A 23,288-nucleotide genomic window follows, 5' to 3' on the forward strand; every position below is an offset into this window, starting at 1 on the left:
CATCTATTTACAATAAAATTTCTGATTTCTTGCTAACCAATTAACACTTGATGTGTTTTAAAATAAAATATATACGTAGGAGTACTTGATTTGCAAAATGGTGAATTTCATTTGCAAAAGCATGAGTTTGATTTGCAATAGTGTGAATTTCGAGTGCAAAACCTACTTAAAATGGAGAACTCGTTGCTTCTGCCATTCCGTGTAAGCATTTATATTTTATGCTGGTACACACAAACGATGTAATGCACGGGAGAGCGCATAAATAAGGCAATCTACAAATTGCGAATCGATTTCCCGATTCTTTGCGTATCATTCTCATCGAACATAGAGGGAGGTTTGATCAAACATTTCGGCGACTACACGAGCTAGGCAATTACTAACAAGAGAAATATTGGTGGTATTCCCTTCCTATCTTAACTGTCTGCTTCTATAGTAGGATTAGGTTTCCCTTTCGCGTTCGACGTATACACAGGATGTCTCAAACACGCGAAGCTACGAAAGAAATACTTACTGAAAACCAAAGATTGAATATTAACACGTTGAATGAATTACTATACTCCACTCAATTAAACGATGATCATTTGATGACATTCAGCTAAACTTACGCGCAATAATAATAGTACAATTCAAACAAATGATTTAGTATCATATTACTTCCATTTTGTGTATTTTGCTGTATGAAATCGCGTGGTGTTCAACGCGTTAAATTGTTATTTAGTTAAATTCAATGTTAAATATATATTCCTTGAGTATTATATGTGATAAATATTTGATGATATATAATGTTAATGAACAATGCTGTTTACTATGTTTATTTTATACAAGAATATCGAAGAAGGCTGCAATTCTGTTAAATTCCCCAATTAATCAATTATGTAATTGTATAAGATCTATGAATGGATATTAAATTATGGGGAAATACGAATATTCCTCGAGTATTATATAATAAATATTTAATAAAATATAATGTCAATAAACAATGCTATTTATTATGTTTCTTTATTTTATGCAAGAATGTTAAAGAAAGCTGCAATTCCATTAAACTCACCAATTAATCAATTAAGTAATTATATAAGATCTATGAATAGACATTAAATTACAGGGAAATATGAATATTTTTTAATATTAGCAACTTTGAAGAAACTTTGCAACACGCGAACAGATGTTTAATTTTGTTTAACGGTTGGAGACAGTTTCCGGAAGTTTATTTTTATCAATGATGGCGAGTCCCTTGTTCCAGACAAATGGATATGCTTTACCATTGTTCTCGGAAGCCCTCGTTTCACAACTAATTTACCAGTAGCTGGTATACCTGCCTAGGATAATTTTAAAAATAGCGAAATCCGGACATCCGTATCATAAACCTACTTTCGACTGTTCGAAAATTTTCTTTAAAAATAAGCTTCTGATTCCGGGACGAAGCGATGATTATTTTGCGATACAAATCGACGTTGCCCAAGTCCAGTTTCAACGACAAACTAAAATGCAATGAGCGATTTTTCTCGAAAAAATGTCCTTCGATAGCTTACCTTTAGAAAACATTGTACACCAATTTTCAGCTGTCTATCTCAATCAGAAGAGTACCAGTTACAGGGTAAATTGGAACCATCAGTTTTTGCCCTATTTTTCCTATGTGATGGCACGCAAAAATTGTGAAAAAATTCGGAGACATTTCTAGTACAGCAGTGCATGGCTAAGAATTTTTTGAGATTTTTCCGATCCACATACGTAGCGTAAAAAATGAAAAACTTCGTGAAAAATAGGAGAATGTAAATTTCACAGTGAAGCTTTCGAGCGATGACTTTTCCATTTTTACAGTAGTCTACATATTAGTATGACAGACATTCTCAATTTTTCCGATTTTTTGACCTGCTGCGTCATAGTTAGAAATATGAAAAACTAACTTTTACGAAAATTTCTCGAGAAAAATCGGTCTGAGGCAATTTTCACCTCATCCTGCTATACCCTTTATCAAAATGGTGCTACTGGAATTCAGTGTGAGTCAAGCTGATCTGTTCCGTGAATCTAGTGTCGAACGATCGGAAAATTGAGACGAACGCGAAGAAATTGAAATTGGTACATGTTTTCCTCCTATTTGTTTAACCCCTTGCACTCCGAACGTTTTCAATATGTCAATAGTTCATTTTTATAGCAAAATATTCAAGAACTTAAAATTTCGTTTCGAAAAAGAAAGATTACAAATATTCATGGATCCGCGTCTCTTAATTTCTCCTCTCAATTTGCTTCATTCGAGTAGAAAGAAGAAGAATTTTACAATTTGAAATGAATCATACGATATGTATAATGCAAATTACGTCTTTATAGCAGAGCCAACGGAGTGCAAAGGGTTAATAGGAATAGATCGTTGCGTTGAAAACTGGGAAGGGTTTGAGCGAGCTAAAGAGGGTTCACCACCCTGTGACGTCTAAAAATATGTTAGGGATTTTGTTGGTGGATAATCAATACATGAAGAGTTCGGATATTGTTCGGGATATATAAATAAATCATAAGTTTCGACTTTGTTTCGCAATTTTCCGTTTTTTTTTTCTAAAAATGAACATACCGCGGGACGTCGCAGAATTATGTTTATAGATGCGTGATCGTAGGAAACTTGGTATTCCTTGTGTGTTGAGTAAGGTTGAATATTAAAGATTTTATAGCTTAAATGTTACACGAGCTAACCGTCGGAATTTAATTGTTACATTCGCGCTCTTCTTTCTGTTGCAGTGTCAGAAGCGTAATGCACAAATATCTGGAAAAGAAGAAGGAAGTAACCTTCGATAAAATATTCAATCAAATGTTTGGTGAGAAATTTTCAAGTATATATTTCATTCTTTATCCTTATTACACGTTAACGATTAAGGGAATCCGCCTTTAGGTCGAATCTTGGCGAAAGTAACTGCAGTGGGGCTCGCTTAAATTCCACAGAAATCTGCTCGGTTAAATTTCACAATGCAAGCCCTACTTTTCTCGCACTACTCGCTGTCTCAAGCTCAATGTATTCGTGATCCCAGTAGACAGGGATGGGAAATGAATGCAGTGAGAGGAAAGGAGACAGACAGATCGAAGAGATGTATAAACATGCAGTGAAGAATATTTTGATTGCAATCATTTTAATCTTATCTTCTCAATCATAGTACTAATGGAATGTTGAGATTCTTCTGATTAAAATGAGTCCAAACACGATGGTAATCGGACTAGTTTGATCGATTTCATGGAAATGTACCTTTAATTTCGTTAATTACATTGAGTCGGTGAAACTAGTCCCATTCCCATCGTGTTTGGACTCATTTTAATCGCGATAATCTCAGAAATTTATTGGCAGTACATTTGAGAAGGTAAGGTTGTATTTCTGCTTGTGTAAATTCCACTGCAGGGACCCAAATTTGTGGAATTTAAGCGAGCATTACTGTAGTCGAGATCCTTGTATCGGCTAAAAAATCAATTACAGATTTTATAATACCTGTCGGACAATTTTTAACAGGGATTCTACCAAGTAATATTTTATGAACAAACATAAGGAAAATATATCATACAATATGGGCTCATGAACGTTTCATTAAAGATATTGACATATAGAGTTATTTCTTGTATGTCAAAGGTATTTTCGCAGGGAATAATGTCTTACTCAGTTACACTGTTAATAAAGATAGTTATGTCACAGTTATAACAATTCCAATGAAGCATTTATGAGTCAACGTTTATATAATGCTTTCTTTATTTTAATCTACACAATACGCTGGTGGCAGATTCACGAGAAGGAATCCAGAACACCTTGTATAGCTTTTGTTACACTGTCCGTCATTTTGTTTACAACACGAAACACGAGGTGCAGCAATTTTCCGGTAGAACGGATTCAGAAAATTCCAATTCTGCAAGAAACAGCAGTCATTTGAATTGAAGTCATTTTCACCGTAAACATCCACTCTAAAGCGTAGCGTCTATATCGATCTGATTTTGCTTAAAATATATTTCGTTTAAATAGAATGTTTATCGGATTTCAATATAGTCGGTTCTCTTTTTTTGATGTATACTTAGGCAAACATACACATCGATGGACACCGTTGCTATTTTATGCAACGTTTTACTCTTGTTCTTATTTCTGATGTATTATAATGTTTGACAATAATATTTAAATTCTGATATATTAGTATTTTATATACATATTATATTAATTAATCATATTAATATAATACATAATTCTATTAATTAACCACGCAATTATATTAATTAATTATATTAATTACTTATATTAATATTATACACATATATAAAATACTCTAATACAGTTTTACAGATCTTGGATATAATATCATTGCCTTGTTTATTTATTTATACTACTGAACTAATTAAAAGTATTGTTCAATCAGAATTGACTGAGAAACAGAAAATGTTTTCTTTCTTCATTTAGTCAAAACTGAAAATTTGTTTATTAATTTATTAAATTTACCTTAGATAATATATATCTTTTTATGAAATATATTTTATTTGTTATTTCTTACTGGGTTAAAATGGGGAAAAAGTCTTTTTGGGGCCAATTCATGTACGATATACATTGAAACAGTGCAAGAAGTTTCAGGTGACCGCTCGTTCCTTAATTACGCATTGTTTGTTGCTCCTGAAGTGTCCTTTTGTAGTTGCAACGACACTTGAATGCCTACAATGCTTGTTTATTCTTAACTAGAGAATATAGAGTGCTTTTCACTCGCGGGACAAGTGATGCTGCATTTTAACACGCCATTGGCAATGCTAGATACGACGTTATTCAAACAGGATCATTAGAACGCAGATATTCACGCGAATAATTATTTTCATAGACGAATTTTAAAACAGCGAAATCACGTAAAATTTTATTTTCTGCCACTATAATTTTGCAACTTTGCGTTTTACTGGTTCTCAAAACTTTTCGTAAACTAAAACGAAGATTTTCCAATTTTTTAATAATTATTTTTACTAAAATTGAAGCTGAATATCTACTAACAAGAAATACGTAAAAAAGAATTTTCATTTTCACTTTTACCTATTAATTTTTCGCCCCAGAATTCGAAGCAAATCCGATTGCTTGCAAGCTTCTTGCTTACAAAACGAAGATTTCCCAATCCGTTTCAATTTTTATTCTTAACATCGAAGCTGAATATGCATTGACCCCTTGTCCTATGATGCCTTTCACAATACTGCTTAATAAACCAATTTATCGTTAACAATTTAATAGAAAATAAAAAAAATTCCATGCTTATTCGGTCTGTTTACACCGAAGCTTAAAGATTGACACTATACAAGTAATATTTCATTTCTATGAAAAATAACTGAATATTTAAACTTCTCGAATTACATCGGAAATTTTAATCTCGAGCCTGACTCGATGTTAAGGAGAAGTGGTTAATAACAAATTTACAAACAAACAGAATCTCCTAAACCTAACCAAGGCCCACTTTAAACTTTCGAAACCTGCAAAATTTCTTGAAATTCGCGATGCAAAACAACGCGTGGGAGGGCGGAGATGCTAATATTATAATGTGAGCACGTAACACTGTCAATGATATAACGAATGTTATCTGCCGAGGCTGTTTTATATCCGATTTTTACGTTACGCACGTGAGCATACACGTGCGCGCGGGTCTCTACGGTTCGTCGGCTCCTTTGATGCTCGTCTTCCCGTGAAATCGAGTGCCTCTCAAGTGAATCTCACAAAGGACACGCCGAACTGATATCCGCCGATATCGATGAAACTTCGGCGGGCAGTAATTCTTAGGAAAATATTCACGCACTTTTTTTATCGGCCATCATTCATATCGAAAGGGTGAAAACAGACGTCGACGTTTCGGGGGTGAGACCTATATTCAGTCGAATATCTTGGAAACTACTGGAGCTACGCGAATGTTGCACATAAGAAAATTATGTATTACATAATAAGGAATCTAGCTACGCGAACGGATTGCACGAATCTCAGACGATATGCTGAGTCTGACGCGTTCACTTATTTTCCGGGTCATTGATCTGCGAATTGATCAAATTTTACTTATTAATTCGTTAGATGTTCATCATTTATAGCTGTTAAGATTGTTTAATTATGTAAGCTTTGTATAATTGATCTTTTTAATGCTTGTTTCCTCTCATGATGCTTTATTTAATACAATTATCAATGACAGTAATCCTAAGTGAAGGATTATTGATTGTTCTTGTACCCAGAAATTAAATTTCACTTTTTATTAATTTATTATTTTCATTTTGATTAGTTTTAAGGAAAACTTCAGTCGATGCTGGAAAATACGAAGAGTAATAACTAGGCTAACTTTAATTGAATAAAATACGGAAGGAAATTATTTGAAATATGAATTGTAGTTTATATTCTTGAATATTTGTCAAAAAACAATCGTTTTCTGCTATTCTGTTTCTTATATTCCCGTGAATTCGAATTTGCACGATGATCCGATGTCGAGTGATAACGCACGCCACATTCGATTAATTAGCAGGAACAGTGGAAGCCGACAATAAAATGTAAGGAACCCGTTGAAAGCTCGGAATTGCCTCGATATGTGCTACTGTCGCCATATTTCGTGCGGAACGATTACATATTTATGGATAGAAGCCACACGACGAACAGCTTCTAGAAACATGCGTCATTCTCTTTTCTCGTTTTGTATTTTCAGGTTACCTTTTATTCAAAGACTTCTGCGAAAATGTGTCGGAGGAGCCGGTTCCGCAGCTTAAGTTTTACGAAGAGGTTCGTGTTAGCCCGCATACACACACTGACAATTATTAAGGGGGTATTCTACTCGGCAAACGCGAAGAAGGCCAATTTTTCAATCGAATTTTTTAAATCCATCAATTTCATGGCCGATAGGATTTATTTAATTATTTACAATTGGATGTTTATCAGGAATAATATTATCAAATTTATTAATTGATGTGATTCTTTATGATACGTATTATGTAATTGGACATTTTCGTTTTTCTCAATCTTTAACACGTTAAATGCCATGTCAGTTACCGATAACTGACGCTTCTGAATTACTTGAAAACAATCGTAAAATTCACATCACAAGAAGTTATATTTTTCAATTTACTATAAATTTTACTATTGATTCCATAATAACAAATATATTTTATGCCAGCTTTCACTTTTATTTAGCAATACTGAATTGTAAATCGATTAAAGTCTTACAGTTTCTATAGAGCAATTTCAAAAAGTCAATTTAAACACGTTTATTGCCACTGTGGTCACCGATGACCGGAGCTTCCAAATTGCTAAAGAACAATTACAATAAAAAACTTGATTTTAAATAAAATATTTAGTAACGTAAGTAGGTAGACTATAGCGTAATATGACTACTGTAATACTAAATCATTAATAATTATTTTCAATATCATTTGCCTTTGTTATTAAAGAATAAATAGCACTATTCAAAACGCTCGAAATTTTCGTGGCACTCAACGTATTAACTGCTCGATAGTTCAGTGTTAATCTATGTTCCTTCATTTCCTATGAGGGAATAAGATGATTAGCTCGAACGATTTCGCAGAGGACACGTCTATCGCTGCGAGAAACGTAGTTTCGAGAAAAATGACTCTCAAGTTCCAGAGTGACCACAATGTAGGATTTTTCTCGAGTGAAAGTTTGTAGAAGCGGATGGAATAAATTACCGAATGAGTACAGGTGGCCCACCACGTCCACGCCGAGAAGCGTAAGCTAAAAAGTCCCACAGGCAAAGGGACTCTCATTCGGGATGCTCGAGTCAATAGCTGTTGAACAACAATTGACGTTATTGGCAGGGACGCGTGTAAGAAAATCTAAACGAAGGGAAAGTCGAATGTTGATCGCCTGTGTTTCGACGATGCGTGTCTTGTTAGTCTCTTGCCTTACGATTGAATGTCCAAGGTGCATTTGTTAGAACTATTTCTCGTCAACACATTGATTGCCACGAGAATTTTCATTGTTTCGTACAATAATATTTATTTTGTCGTAAGGAAGTTAACCCTTGACTCGAATGTTTTTCATTGGAAATATTTCACGTAGCGATGCAATTCATTTGAAATACTAAATATTCATAGTTTTGTTCAAATCATATGATGCTATGATCTAACTACTTATGTTACTAAATATTTTTATTTAAAATCAAGCTTTTTATTGTAATTGTTCCTCGGCAATTTGGCAGTACCGGTCATCGGTAAACACCGTGGCAGTCAATGTGTTAGTAATGCATCAGTAAAAGAAAACATTCCATGCTCTCTCTGTGTCTAGATTTAGTATAAACCATATAAATTGCTAACTTTTTTTTTATTTGAACTTAATACAACTCAATGACATTTATCTTTGTTAAACCATATTAGAAATCTTCGTCTCGTCTGACACGATATTGTAAGGGAAGGGGTTAAAAGCACATATACACTGTGAAACATTGATGCTTGCATCGCTACAAGTGATGGACTTAAGCCTCTTTCACTTTTTGTTTGAGTACAAATGTCATGAAACTCTGGGGGACTTAAACCCATCGCTACAAGTGATGGGTTTGAGAATTTTCAATTTTTGTTTCAGTGCAAACATGTGTCATTAAACTTTGCAAGACTCAAATCCATCACTTGTAGAATTTTCAATTTTTCTTTAAGTGCAACATGTATCATGAAACTTTGCAAGACTCAAGCCCCATCACTTGTAGAATTTTCAATTTTTCTTTGAGTACAAGTATTATCCTGAAACTTTAAGACTCAAACCTATCGCTACAACTGATGGGTTTAATCCTCTTTCACATTTTATTTAAGTACAAGTATCCTAAAACTTTAAGACTCAAATCCATCACTCTTAGCGATCGTTTTATAACCGCCAATGCGACAGCATCGAAGTAAAACAGTTTCCATTCCACAGTTTCACATTTACTTACACCTACGGTCCTGCAGCCAGTTATTCCATAGATAACAATACTTAAGCATAAAATGTATACTCAAGTATAAAAATAACAAATTTCTTTTTAGTGCCCTTAACCCTAATCGGACCACGATGTGACTTCGTGTCACGTTTGAACTTTTTCCTTAAATTTCTTGATTACTTCATATTGCATTTCCAAAAGTTTTTTTGGCCTTTTAAAATTTCGGCTCTATAAACAAAAACAATAACATTTTAATCATTCCTTTTATTCTCGTAAGTGACTGAGAGTCACATCGTAGTATGATTCTTTATAAAAACACATGGTACGGTTAGGGTTAATATTCGCGTAGAGTATCTTTAAGACTCCGAGCATCCGGAGAAATGTAGGAGATACGATTTGCCAGTAGCCAACGAGATAGAATACCTCCTTCGGTTCCAGTAAAGCGTCGTGTCACGCGATTCCATCCAACTCCATAAGGAATTTCTCATTTGTGCATTGTAGATCAAGGCGTACGAGAAGCTCGAATGCCCTGAAGAGAGGAGAAAGCTTGCCAAAGAAATCTATGACAATTACATCATGAAGGAGCTGCTATCGCACACACATGTGAGTAATATTCTTCCAGGCTCTGTGCAATTTGTTTTTGTAATGTTTATGGGGTTACGGTGTTAAATACACAAGCATGTCAAATGAAGAAATTCTTCCGAAGGTGCGTGTCAATGTGAATTTTCTACTTTCACTGTGTCTTTGCTAGAAATTTGATTCAAAGTAGAATTAACACGTTCGTCCAGTAAAAATTTTAATGAGCCGAAAAAATAGACAAAATGCGAATGCCGTACTCCGAGGGTTAAAGTGCATAATAATTCCGAAAAATTAAGGCTATAATTGAATTGAATCCATTTCAACTGACTCATATTCAATTTTATAAGCATAACTCATCGTCTACTTTGAAACCTCTAACTTCGAAGATCTAAATGAATGGATGTTCATTTTTTAAAGAACATATAACGAACTGTACAGTGAATGTCCTTGAACTTAACGTTAAACAAATTCCACTGAAGTACATGTGATTCTCATCCATTTGATCCAACTCATCCATTTCAATTGACTCAAATTGTCTACTTTGAAAGCTCTGATCTCAAAGATCTAAATGAATAGATATAAATTTTTTAAAGAATAGAACGAACTGTACAGTGAATGTCCTTGAACCTAGCGTTAAATTCCACCGAAGTACACGTGAAACTTCCTTCGCCGACTCTATTTAGCGAAACGTGTTTATGTAAGGTTCTATCGGGAAGACGGGAAAGAGAAGCCTTGAAGAAGATCTTCACCTTTTTGTCTTTTAACGCGCGCAAAAAGCGCCAAAAATCGCTTCTGAACCATGAAAAACCGTATAAAAGCTCGGACCCTTCCTCGCCTTTAGCTTCTTCATGAATGCTTGAATAAGGTCCGGAATAGGTCTTTTGGTGTCACGCGAGGGCTTCTAATCTCTAGCCCTCGACGCGCTCAGAAGAGGAACTATTTCCGTGGTTTTTTCTTTCCCCCTTTTTCTTTTTCATACGACTTTTACTTACCCGCTTTCTTAGTACATTTCTAATTTTAGACTCGCATTCAATCGCTGTCCCTGCTTGCGATTTACCTCTTCGACACGTTTAATAGTCTTCTTTGTTTGGCAGGAGTTTGGAATACACTAGCTTCGGGGAATAATTTATTATTTATGTTGTTTGGAATAGCAGTATTTATGCTATTTAAAGTAATATTGTTTGTGTTATTTAAAATAACATTGTTGTGTTGTTTGAAATAGTATTGTTTGTGTTATTTAAAGTAGCATTGTTTGTGTTATTTGGAATAGCAGTATTTATGCTATTTAAAGTAGCATTGTTTGTGTTATTTAAAATAGCATTATTTATGCTACTTAACACTAGAACTACCAGAGAGGTCAAAATGACCCATTCCTGATTGCTTCTTCTATAATTATTAAAAACACAACAGATAATTCTCTGAGAAATTACTACAGAAATTGATTCAGCAACAGGCAAACTGAATTATAAATTTAGAGAAATCTCAATAGTAGTACTGTTGAAGTTTCCATAGAAAAATTTCAGAAAGTCAGTTAGACTGTTCGGTAGTTCTAGTGTTAATAACGTTATTTATGTTATTTAAAATAGCACTATTTATGTTATTTTCACATGCAATTGATTCTTATCCCACAATACGAGTACAATACTAGATTTAGTAATAATTAATTTCGTTTTCCTGTCGTACATTTTTTAAGTTCATGACAATATTAACAGCATAACCCAAAAACATTTTCTGCAGAAAATGTGAAGTTAATAATTAAGATGACTTACATTGTAGGAATTTTATATCTTTTCTCAAAATTTTATTCGTAGAAATAAATTTCTAAAAAATACCTTCGTTCATAAAAACTAGATTTCACTTCCCTCTTCTCAGAAACCTTTGTCCCCGACGAACAAAAGGTTCTTTTCATCCTCTGCATAACGATGCATGACAATCTGTAATAATAATAATTTCGATAACAAATTAAAAGTGTGTAACATTCACGATCTAATTGCGTAATGGACAATTTTTATATCAACCTTAATGTTCATGATAAAAATCATAGGTTTTGTTCGTTTTATGTCGTTTTTGCTGTTACATAAAAGGCAATATCTATAGAATCCTGTCTATTGTTGCATTAATCATTGTCATAACCTATAGATCGTAAAGAAATACGATAAATGAAAAATTAAAAAAATATCCTTGCTCCTCCCAGCTTGCTTTTCATTCAAGAAATGACTTTTTCGTAATATTTTACGAAATAGACGCTGAAATGGAAAATGCGTTTAAAATTTAGTAGAAATATTTAAAAAATAAAAATGAACTTCAATGAAAACTTCACCTAATAATTTCGCACAGTACATAACACGCGCGAATAGTTTAATAATTAAAGTTCGATGAACATGTATCACTGCATCGAGTTGTAAACAATTTTCATCGACTATCTTGTTCAATAGAAAACAATATTTATCACGTTACAACAAAAAGAATGACCGCAGTTGATAATGATGACGTCAAGTTATTATATAGTGTAATTCATTTAAGATTTAATGACTTTTACGTCAGTTCTCGATGAATTATTTTTAATAATGGCAAATCGAAGTAACAGTGTTCTACTAAACAGTAAATGCAAGTAAATACATAGGGAATGTCGAATAAGTTATAACTACGTTAGACGTTCCTATCATATGGCAATATATTTCACTTATATTTAAATTAAAAATTCTACATCGCAGACAGTTCTGAAATACAAACTGTAATACGGCACATTCCAATTATACTTTTTTAATTCAGCCGGACCATTCACGGAAGAAATAGAGTTTTATTTAATTTCAGTTCCCTCGTGTTTGCCTGCGAAAAATATGACTTTATAGAAACATTTCGAGTCACTTCCGCATTTTCCAAACCTCGAGGATTATTTGTTCAGGAAATCGAAGTAAACGCCGAAACATCACTATGAAAGCGACAATGAAGATGAATAAAACAGATGGACAAACAATATTTATATTATACAGTTGTCTACGCGATGAAATATTGCTCGATGCGCAGCATTTTTATTGTACACATATTCTTGGCCATTGTCACAGTTCAATTTACATTTGTTATCTTCGTTGACGCATATTAAACATTTCCCACGCTTCTGAGCTGTTGAAACAGCTGCCTTTTTATGTATTTTTCTTTCCACAGCCTCTATTGCAGAGAACACTTCATTATTTAGCATCAAGAACAGTATCATTTTACTATTGAACTTCAACTTCGAGTGTGATTCACACATTTCTCAATGGAACCATCGGTTTCTCATTAGAAATTTATATTGAGGAATTCACAGGCAGTTCAATTTAACTCGTAAAGATTTTTCGAACAATTTCATGAGAGTCCATGTTATTTATTATACATGGATCGACGTGACAAATTATTCTGCTGTTCTCAATGCTTTTATCCTCGGAATAAGCTTCCATTTAGAATCGATAGGGAATTTGTTTTTCTCGGGAATGATTCGTAGTAAAATTTGTTAGACGAACATAAGGAGAATAGTACGAAATAAATAATAGATAATAATAATAAACATCAATTTAGTTATTCTTTAAATACACAACTATGAGGACGAAATATTACGGTTTCTTTTGTAGTATTCCTCCATGTAAATATTTCCTTATTTATTATATTAATGGAAATTCCTTTTCTGGCTTCTAGAGATTTGAATTTTGCACAAAGAAGCATTTGAAAGCGTTATTTAGTAAATAAAAAGAACTCGGGAGGAGTAATACGAAATGATTTCTTGGAGAATTAATATTTTTCGTGAGTCAGAATTTATAACAATAGTTATGTAATATTTATATGACATTATTAATACGTCTTGTGCAGTATATTCATAATGACCAGGGACATAAAGGAACTTTTACGTTCATTATAGTTAAATGTTTGATAAAAGGGTTTCATTAGATTTTCTGTCATACTTATTTAACTAAATATTCATTTGCAAACGCAGTCTCCGTAACAAGCAGCGAAAAAGCTCTGGGTTTTCCGAATGAATGTTATAAAAGTTAATAAATTCGAGGGGGAACTTTATCATTTTAGAAAATTTTAATAAACTCAAAGGTAGCTTTTTCTTAAAGTCGCTTTTTAAAAATCATTTCCTCGTTAAAAGTAATACCTTCGAATTTAATCATTTCAATGACGTCAACCAGAATTTCATATAATTTACAACGTAACTGTGAGCAGATATTTTTATCGGTGGTTTTATTCAATGTTGTTTGAAACGCTACACAGTATTCCATTAAAGCGTAATTAGATCGCGAGAATCAGTACAAAAGCAGATTTTCACGAATGGCTTTGGTAAATGAAGAATAAAATAAAGCTCCATTAAATCCTATTAAACTTCGTGTGCCATAATTTTCTTTTAATGTGATATTGTTATTAGGCTGCAGACCTTCGAGCATATTTCTGTTTCCATAGGTCATTTTAATATAATCACAATAAGGCAAACATTTATTTGACCTTTCAAAATATCGTATGGCTGAATTGAAGTAGAAGTGTCATTAATAAGCTGAAAATTCTGAAAATGTTACATTTTATTGTCATTTTTGGTATTTCGAATTTCGGGAAAAGTTCACAGTCTCATTATCAATATTTCTTAATTGTAACATTTTCTTATATCTTTCAAACTTGCATGGAGAACCTTAATTTATTTATTATAATGCTCTGAATAATGTATCAATTAAAAATTTAATTGTAATGTTCTGAGTAATGTATCAATTAAAAATTTTCAATCCGTTTATTCAAACCACAAATGATCTTTTATTTCGCATATTTCCACACACGTAATACTATACTAATAAATATGGAATAATCCACATTTATTTTGATAGTATTACGTATTTCATCACGCGTAACACTAAAAATAATCGTCGAGTAATCCATAATAAGTGTATTTAACATTAGAACTAACAAATGGATCAAAATAACCCATTTCTACATTCTTATTCTACAATTATTGGAAAGGATCAGAAGCTTCTCAGTGAAATGAATAATGAAATCGATTTAAAAATACGCAAACTAATTTATAAATCGATTGAAATCTCAGAAAACACAATGTTCGAGTTTGTATTGAAAAATTATATAATTTAATTGAATCACTCGGTAGTTCTAGTGTTAAAAGATCTCACCTCCAACGGAAACGCAAGCTAATTTTGTTGTTCTCCGATTGTTTTCCAGGAATACTCCATGGAAGCGGTGGCCACCGTTCAGGATTACCTCATAAAAAACGAAGTTCCCGTTAATTTATTTGAGGTTGGTCCTTCACGATCTGATATCGCTTAATTGTAATAACGTTAACAACTTGGTCAAACTGCGTCGATCCAATTAAATCGCATCGATTACCTTTGCAGCCGTATATCGAAGAAATTTTTAATCACTTAAGGGGAGAGCCGTTCAGGAAGTTTTTGGAGAGGTAAGTTGTTCGTCTAATGCGAAATCAGATGAAACATTACATCCGAATGATCTCTAAAAGACTGCTATTGTTTGCTTTCAGTGAAAAGTACACCCGTTTCTGTCAGTGGAAGAATTTAGAATTAAATATGCAGGTAAATTCCAAATATTTTCTAACGCAATCTGTACATTGATTTGAGACAACATGGCGGACGCAAATTCAGGGATCATTGCATGGATTGCACAACTGGGCGGTCTTTTAACCAGTTAACTGTGGAATTTATCTTGAAAAATCTCTCATTGTTCGCGCAGTAAAATCAAATAGTAAAGTATCCACTCGCCCAACGCAGAGCATATGCATCTATAATATATTTTATCGAAAAACTAAAGCACAATGAAGAAGAATTACACGTTTACCTGGAAAAATAAATAATGTATCGTTGAAAAACTTAGTACAATTTAAACTAAGTACAACTTAGTTCAAATTCATAATATTATAGTATAATTAACTAAATAAAGATACCCAGGAGTGCAGTTCTTTTACTAGATTTATTGTTATCTTCTTTTCTATTACTGTTTTAGTAAATGGATAACACTCACTTGTCACATACTTCGATATTAATATTATTAATAAATACAGTGAGCTGCTACAGATCCAACATTGCAAATGATACCATAAGTTTCTTCTCTCACTGTGTAGCTATGTATAATCGTAATTAGAATCTAGAGAATATGGTATTAATAATCCCAAGAGGAAAAACACGGGAATGGGCTGCAAAGTAGCTAAGAGAGAACTTAATTAAGCAGTAATTGTTTCTTAAACTCTTGAACATACCTTCACTACAATGAATTCAAACGCTTTATGAAGTCGTTTTATATTTAGCTAACATCAATGCTGCTTTTTATTTAAGGATTATGGTTTATTTACAGCAAACAGTAGGAATTTGTGTTTTGGTAATTATCAGAACTATCAAACTTCACTTGTTATACGAAAATTAATTATGGATTATTTATTATAATTTTTATAATTTATTTCTTACCATGCTGTTCAAATACTTTCATTGCTGACTATATATATTAGAGATTCAAAACATGAACACTGCAGGGACGACTTCCAGAATATTACTCAATGGATTCTATTTCCATCGTACACGTGTGTTGGCCGGGTTGCATCTGTTCAGGCGAACTTCTAATTACTAAAATATAGAGAGCATAGTCAAATATTTGATTTATTTTAACATTTATATTGTCATGGTGAATCACTGTTAAACATTTTCTCAATTTGTTGGTTAATATTACGCAATCTTACATATTCTAGCGAATACATATCTAGTGTACGTCTAAAGAAAAAGAGGTGTCCGTAAGATCCTCGTTAGTATAGTGGTTAGTATCCCCGCCTGTCACGCGGGAGACCGGGGTTCGATTCCCCGACGGGGAGATAAATTTTTGTATTTAACAAATTCTATATCTTCTTTTTTATTATTTATTACAAAGTAAATTATGGACCATAAATCTGTATATATAGAATTATACAAGAAAATAGAGGAAACAATAATAAGGCAGCAATGGAAAAATAGAAGTAGAGGTAAAGACAAAGAGAGAAAACTGGTTACTGGTTCTCCAAAGTTAATTTTTTTATAGAGAGCCGTACCGTTTTTTATAAACTTTCCATTCAGACTTTTACAATTAAATAAATTTGTTTTTGACGTCCGCCTTACAATTTTACAATAGTACAAAATCATAATTAGCAAATTTTTCAAAAATCCTTCGTTTTTCAATGAGAACTCCAAGCAGCCTGAACGGAAAGTGTTAACCTGTTAACACAAGAATTCTAATTCTATATTGTATTCACAAGTAGCTTGGACGGATTACTGTTTCAGTTGACAATGAACGACTTCAGTGTGCATCGAATAATTGGCAGGGGTGGTTTTGGTGAAGTTTATGGCTGCCGGAAAGCGGACACGGGGAAAATGTACGCAATGAAGAGCCTCGACAAGAAGCGTATAAAAATGAAACAGGGCGAAACTTTATCTCTGAATGAAAGGATAATGCTTTCGGCAGTCAGTACAGGAGTAAGCTATGTTTAATATAATGTTCGATTACCTTAAAATTATTTCATACCGCAGACATTGTAGAATAGTACAGTAAGTGGAATGAAATTCCCGACGGAAATCTACATAAGCTATACAAGATACACCCATGCTTTTGGGAAGAGCATCATCAGTGTATATTATTCAGTGTACATATATATGTCTATGTTGGTTTACGTATACACATATATATGTATTTATTAATGTAGCCACCAAAACAGTTGGCTGGTCACGTTCTTCGAGAAATAAATCCTATCATTACCACCTTAATTAATTACTACTCCTGGCAGAAAGTATTCGATCAAACGGGTTAACCTGATCGCTATAAAAATTATTTGTGTGTTACAAATCGGATGTGTAATTGTATAATACTGGATAGATAACAATTGCTGTATAATTATGCTGCATGTACGTTATTGTTTGTTAAAGGGCATTGTGAATGTAGAAACGTAGAATCTGAAATATTAAAGACATGTTACTTAGAGAAGAACGACGTGGAAGAATAAAACTAAAGATATTGATGATAATTGAATATTGTAACGCGATTGTAACTTAAAATACTATTTATGATATTACAGAATTGACAGAACTATATGCTAATCTGAATTTAATAGGAAAATTCAATTTAATTTCGGTAATAGTTTACAATAACACATTATAAGGACAATAACGGTATTATTTTGCAAAAGTTCAGAAATGTCTTATGTAAATTTCTAACAGGATACATTTGTAATAATCTTAGAATATTAGAATATCCTCTGTATATAGAGTAACTACTACTCATGGAACATTCTTGTTTTGCATTATGAAATCATAGTATTAATTTTCTGCGATTTCATTAATCTTTTATACTTTCCTCAATTCAAATACACTCATTTGAAAAAAAAATAATCATTTGCCCAATACTGTAAGCATATTATATAACGAGATTTTTGGGTACTGTTTGTACCCGAAAAAAATATTGACATTATAAAACTTGTCATGTCTCTATGAAATAATATAACAAAACATTATTCTCTTTTATTTTCAATATCTGAAACAAAATAAGCAAAGAACATAACAAATCTGCTCCGAAGCTTTCATCAACTAACATTTAACCATTCGAGAGCTAAGCATGATGGTGGTTCTCGATTATACTGCTGAAAGGTGCCAAAATTTGTTTACTTATTTTTTTTCTAATTATTTCTTTTCATTTCTGTTATTACCAGCTTGGAAATGTAAAAACGAAACGTTGACAGTATTTAGAATTTTTTTCTGTAAAAATACAAAATCGTAATTCAGTTTCTGAATTGATGAAACAGAAAGAAGCACTCAAACGGTTAAACATTTCTTTTGAGAACTCCTTTTAAAAAATTGAATCTCTTTACCTTCGATCTGCGAAATAGAAAGGGGACGTTAATTTTCACATCGACAGTTCGCTCGAGCGAATAGAGGACCGGCTTACACGATTCCTTCCCGGCGCGTATTGTCGGAATACCTTTTACGTTTCGTCTGTAAATAAATCGAATTCTCACTCCACTGATTTCGTTTGTTTGATCAAATACTTTTTACCAGGGGTAGTATCGTTTGCTTTAATATTAACGGAGAAAAGTACAGATTTATTTGCTAATGAAAGAACATTTCCAGAAACAGAATGAGAGATTACATGTAACAAAGTGAAAAACAAAAACAGACAGTTACATTTAAACTTAGATGACAAACGAAGATAGTGTCACAGTGATGGTCATCTATGGATTCAAACATGTCCGCCTGTATCTGTGGCTGTACGGCAAAACGACGTAAGCCAAATGTTTTCATTTTTATTGTTACCGGTCAATATTCAATGCGAGTGTATCTTTTATTTGCTACTGTATCATTTCTCGACATTCTTTTGCTCCGTGTGAACAACGAACGAATGTACTAATTGGAGTGTCATTAAGACAAGGTCACCGTGAGCCTTGACTTAACCTCAATTCAACGCAGTCGGCCGCGGAAGTCTTCGTCCACCTGTTACTACTCAACGTCTTTGTTTACAGAGGTTAGGTCTGCCAAGAAGTTTTGTCGTGACGTGTTTGTTTGCTTTTTTCAAGGAATTTTTGTTAAAAGTATGACTTCATTAACCTCTTGGCGTACTTTAACAAGTTTGACTCGTGATAAAAATTTTAAATGATAAAATGGCATGGCAAGGGGTTAACACTAGAACTATTAGGTGGGTCAAAATGATCAATTCCTAATGTCTTCTTTTACAATTATTGCCGAGATATGGACACTTCTTTAAGAAATGATTAAAGATTAAAGAAATGATAAAGAATTGAGATATAAGTCAATTGAAATCTTGATAAATTCACGCTTTTCACTTTTATAAAGATGGCTTAAGTGCTCGGTAGTTCTACTGTTAAATGAATTTATATTTTAAAAAGTCGATTCGTATAAATTCCATCTATTATCGTTTTAAAACTATTTAAAAATCTGGCAAATTTTCATTGTGTCAGAAGATCTTTGGAAACACGTCATTGTTATGAACGAAAAATCTTATACCATGAAATCAAATGAGGCTGTTGTGCCCACAACTAAAATTAGTGACCATCACATTATAGACAGTATATATAGTGAATCATTAATTATGTTCAAACATATTAAAGCAGCACTTATTACAAAACAGTTTAATCTCATTAAATCAGCATTTATGAAATTGATCATAAAAACCAAGTAAAAAGAACAATTTGATATTTTATAAAAATTAGCTCCATCCATAGATGTTAATCTAACTAAACATTCTATATAAAATAAAAACAAAAATAATTTTAAAAACATCCCCTAAAAGTTAATAGAATTTAACCCTTTACAGATGAAAATATTGTTAAGATTCAAATATATCATTTACGTGATTTGTTACATTAATTATATATTTTTAGAAATTTCAATATTAAAAATTAAAAGAAACATATAATAACATAGTAATTGTTCAAACTAAATAGTTATTCATTGCAATAAATAGAATTTTCAATACCACAAATGAATTCGTCCGCGTAGAGTTAAAAGAATGATTTTTGCTAAAATAAAAAACAATTCCTTCCAATTTTACAGAAGAAACAGTAAACGAATTAATGCTCATTTTACACACAATAATCCTGTAACAGATTGATCATTTATTAACATGTAAGTGGACGAATACTTTTGCGTTCGACTTTTCCAACACATTCAATTTTTCTGTCGTGTGACAATTATAAATTTCTTTCCTGTGCTTTTTATTTAAGTATCATACACGTTTTTTTTTCCTTTATTATTTGAATGTACATACACACACGGTGCGCGGCCGACTGTGAAATCGACTGAACTCACGGACGTTTACATTAAAAAAAAACACTGTTCTCTGTTTTATCTGTAATAACGCACTTGAAATTCACGTCGAATGGAACGGGAATTGAATAACTGTTTTGATGAATTACACATATGCAGTATAAGAACCTGAGGTATTTTATTTCTGGCCAAACGTAAATTCAATAGAAAGATGAATGAAATATTCAGACTCGATAGACTTAAGCAGAATATGCAAATCTATACATAAATATTAACCCTTTGCACTCGACAATATTTCTCATTGCAAACATTCATTATTTTCTGATGAAATGTTAACAATATTATTTGCAACTTACATAAAGAAACCTTACTTATATAATACCTTATTCAACATTTTACATTGAATTCTTCGTTTCAGAATTTTCCTGTATTCAATCAAATGATGACTGAGAGTTGCTTTTCTAGTGCAAAGGATTAAATATATATTTTTTGAATGTCTATTTTATATTCTCCGAATATTTAGTTGATATTTTCTGAACATTTACTTTGCATTTCTTGTACATATGTACAATATTTAGATCTAATATTTTATTCATATTAAAAAGTGTGGCTTAAAAAATATTTTTCAAATATTTGAATAAGATCGTAAACCAATATTTTTGTACCACTAGTGTATGCTTTGAACGTGTATCACATAAGATTAATGACTGTGTCATCGTTTGTATAGAAATGTGATTATTTTATATGTAATACAGAAAATAGGAATAGTATTTGAATTTTTGTGAAACGATTTGTGAAAATGAAAATAAAGATCTACAATCTGATAATGATAACAATAAACATTTACTGAAATTTACAAATATTTCAATGAAATATTGATTATTAAAGTGGTTAGCGATTTTACTTTCTTAGTTCAATTAGGTTTTGAGTGAGAAATATGTTTTTTTGGAGGAATTTATAATGAGAGTTAACAATTGGTCAAATGCCTTTGTTTATTGATCGACTTCAGAAAATGCTGGCTATAGGTGACAAATTTTATAATAGAAATTATGACTATGAAAGTGTTACAAAGGGAATGTGATAATAGTAATAATTATCTAGTGTCGTTTTTCACTAATTGTTGATAACTGGTTCATCTAAATAGTGATTTACAACTTGACCACGGATTTTTATGAATTTGCAACTTATATAGATTATTCAGAAACAATAAAATAAAAATTTTTCATATAATTTCGTCATTTCGTAATATTATCTTCTAATACACTATTAATATAACTATTATTGTCACAAAATTTTATTTACCTTTGGTTCTGTAATACTTGTAACTGTAACAAATTAAAATTTTCATAAAAATCCACTGTCTATTGATGGCTAAGCTGCACAGTGAAAATAAAATGTCAGCAGCAGTGTTATTTACAAAAAAATTAAACGATAATCAAATAAATAAATGAAATCAATTAATTATAATACATACCAAATATTGTTGACATAAATATGAGTGTTAAGGAGTTGAAAGGGATTCTATATGAAACAGAATTTATTAGTTCATAAGTTTAATCCTTAATTCCCAACAAAAATTCTAACGATGATTCATTTTTCAGGTGGATTGTCCGTTTATTGTGTGCATGACATACGCCTTCCAAACGCCGGACAAGCTTTGTTTCATTTTGGACCTGATGAATGGTGGCGACCTTCATTATCACATTAGCCAACATGGTGTGTTCAATGAGAGGGAGATGAAGTTCTACGCAGCCGAAGTGATATTAGGATTAGAACACATGCACCGTAGATTCATCGTTTACCGGGACTTAAAACCTGCAAATATCCTTCTAGACAAGCATGGTCATGTCAGAATATCGGATTTGGGATTGGCCTATGATTTTTCAAAGAAAAAGCCGCATGGAAGTGTGTAAGTACAATCAAAGAATTCTATAAACGATCAGCAATTGATTTCTGTTGGTTGTTTCAGCTTCTCGCCTTTCAACCTTTTTACTTTCAATTTTCATTTCATATTATCTTCTGCACTCGTTGTTAAATATATTTTAGAAAAGCTTGTATTTCTTTGCATTACCCATTACTTCTGGAAATAAAAGATTCTATCATTTTGCAATAAACAGCATTTAATATAAGTGCATCATTGTAGCAAGCTCTAATTCAATTGCAGTATGACAGAATAAAATTTAGATAAGAAAAGAAAAAAACAAATCTGACAGATTTACTGAAACTTATTTTCATTTCAGTGGTACACATGGATATATGGCGCCAGAAGTACTGTCGAAGGGAGTTACCTATGATTCCAGTGCGGACTGGTTCTCATTTGGCTGTATGTTACATAAATTATTAAAAGGTCACAGTCCATTTAGGCATCATAAAATGAGAGAGAAACACGAGATAGATCAGATGACACTAACTAAGGTGTGTACTTTGTGTCTACTTTCCAAGATATTTCAATTTTTCTTTTGCACATGTGATTAAACAGAAAATGATTAATATTGTTTTATTTATATTATAATATTCATAATGCCTTTTTCCCTTTTTCATTTTTCTTCTAGCACTTTTGCTCATAATTTATTTTAATTTGCTTTAGTTTTGACTGTTTCATTTCACACAGTTTCTAACAACGATTACATGAGTAAAAATACTTTCAGAAGGTTGAGCTACCGGAAACATTCTCGCCAGAGCTACGTTCGTTAATGGAAGGTTTGCTGGAGCGAGACATCAACAAGAGAATCGGTTGCCGGGGAGGAGGGGCGGACGAATTAAAAGAACATCCTTTTTTCAAGGGTATTGACTGGCAACAAGTTTATCTTCAGAAATACACGCCGCCACTTATACCGCCACGCGGTGAAGTTAATGCCGCGGACGCCTTTGATATCGGGTCCTTTGACGAAGAGGACACAAAGGGTATCAAATTAACGGAAGCTGATCAAGAACTCTACAAAGATTTTCCTTTAGTAATTTCGGAGAGATGGCAGGCTGAGGTTGCAGAGACTGTGTTTGAGACAGTTAATCTTGAAACGGACAAGGTAACAATTTTTTAAAAATTGCCACATCTGCTTTCTCTTATCTT

The 23,288-nt window shown here is 32.5% G+C and overlaps 1 protein-coding gene and 1 non-coding gene across 4 annotated transcripts in view; both read left to right on the forward strand.

The window, feature by feature from the left end:
- Positions 1 to 23,288, forward strand: part of Gprk1 (G protein-coupled receptor kinase 1) — a 39,340-nt gene that overhangs the window by 14,178 nt on the left and 1,874 nt on the right. The window contains exons 2-11 of one of the 3 annotated variants that reach the window (XM_031988031.2): positions 2,728 to 2,804; positions 6,651 to 6,724; positions 9,366 to 9,467; positions 14,637 to 14,711; positions 14,810 to 14,871; positions 14,953 to 15,004; positions 16,730 to 16,921; positions 21,820 to 22,127; positions 22,459 to 22,633; positions 22,867 to 23,244. In XM_031988031.2, coding sequence (XP_031843891.1) covers positions 2,728 to 2,804; positions 6,651 to 6,724; positions 9,366 to 9,467; positions 14,637 to 14,711; positions 14,810 to 14,871; positions 14,953 to 15,004; positions 16,730 to 16,921; positions 21,820 to 22,127; positions 22,459 to 22,633; positions 22,867 to 23,244 — 1,495 coding nt within the window. The remainder of the gene's footprint in view (positions 1 to 2,727; positions 2,805 to 6,650; positions 6,725 to 9,365; positions 9,468 to 14,636; positions 14,712 to 14,809; positions 14,872 to 14,952; positions 15,005 to 16,729; positions 16,922 to 21,819; positions 22,128 to 22,458; positions 22,634 to 22,866; positions 23,245 to 23,288) is intronic. The other 2 variants (XM_031988041.2, XM_076366045.1) reach the window with 2 other exon arrangements.
- Positions 16,216 to 16,287, forward strand: TRNAD-GUC (transfer RNA aspartic acid (anticodon GUC)). Its single transcript has one exon. It is a non-coding gene; the product is annotated as a tRNA-Asp (tRNA).

This window comes from Nomia melanderi, chromosome 3 (genome assembly GCF_051020985.1).
Source record: "Nomia melanderi isolate GNS246 chromosome 3, iyNomMela1, whole genome shotgun sequence".
Lineage (NCBI taxonomy): Eukaryota > Metazoa > Arthropoda > Insecta > Hymenoptera > Halictidae > Nomia > Nomia melanderi.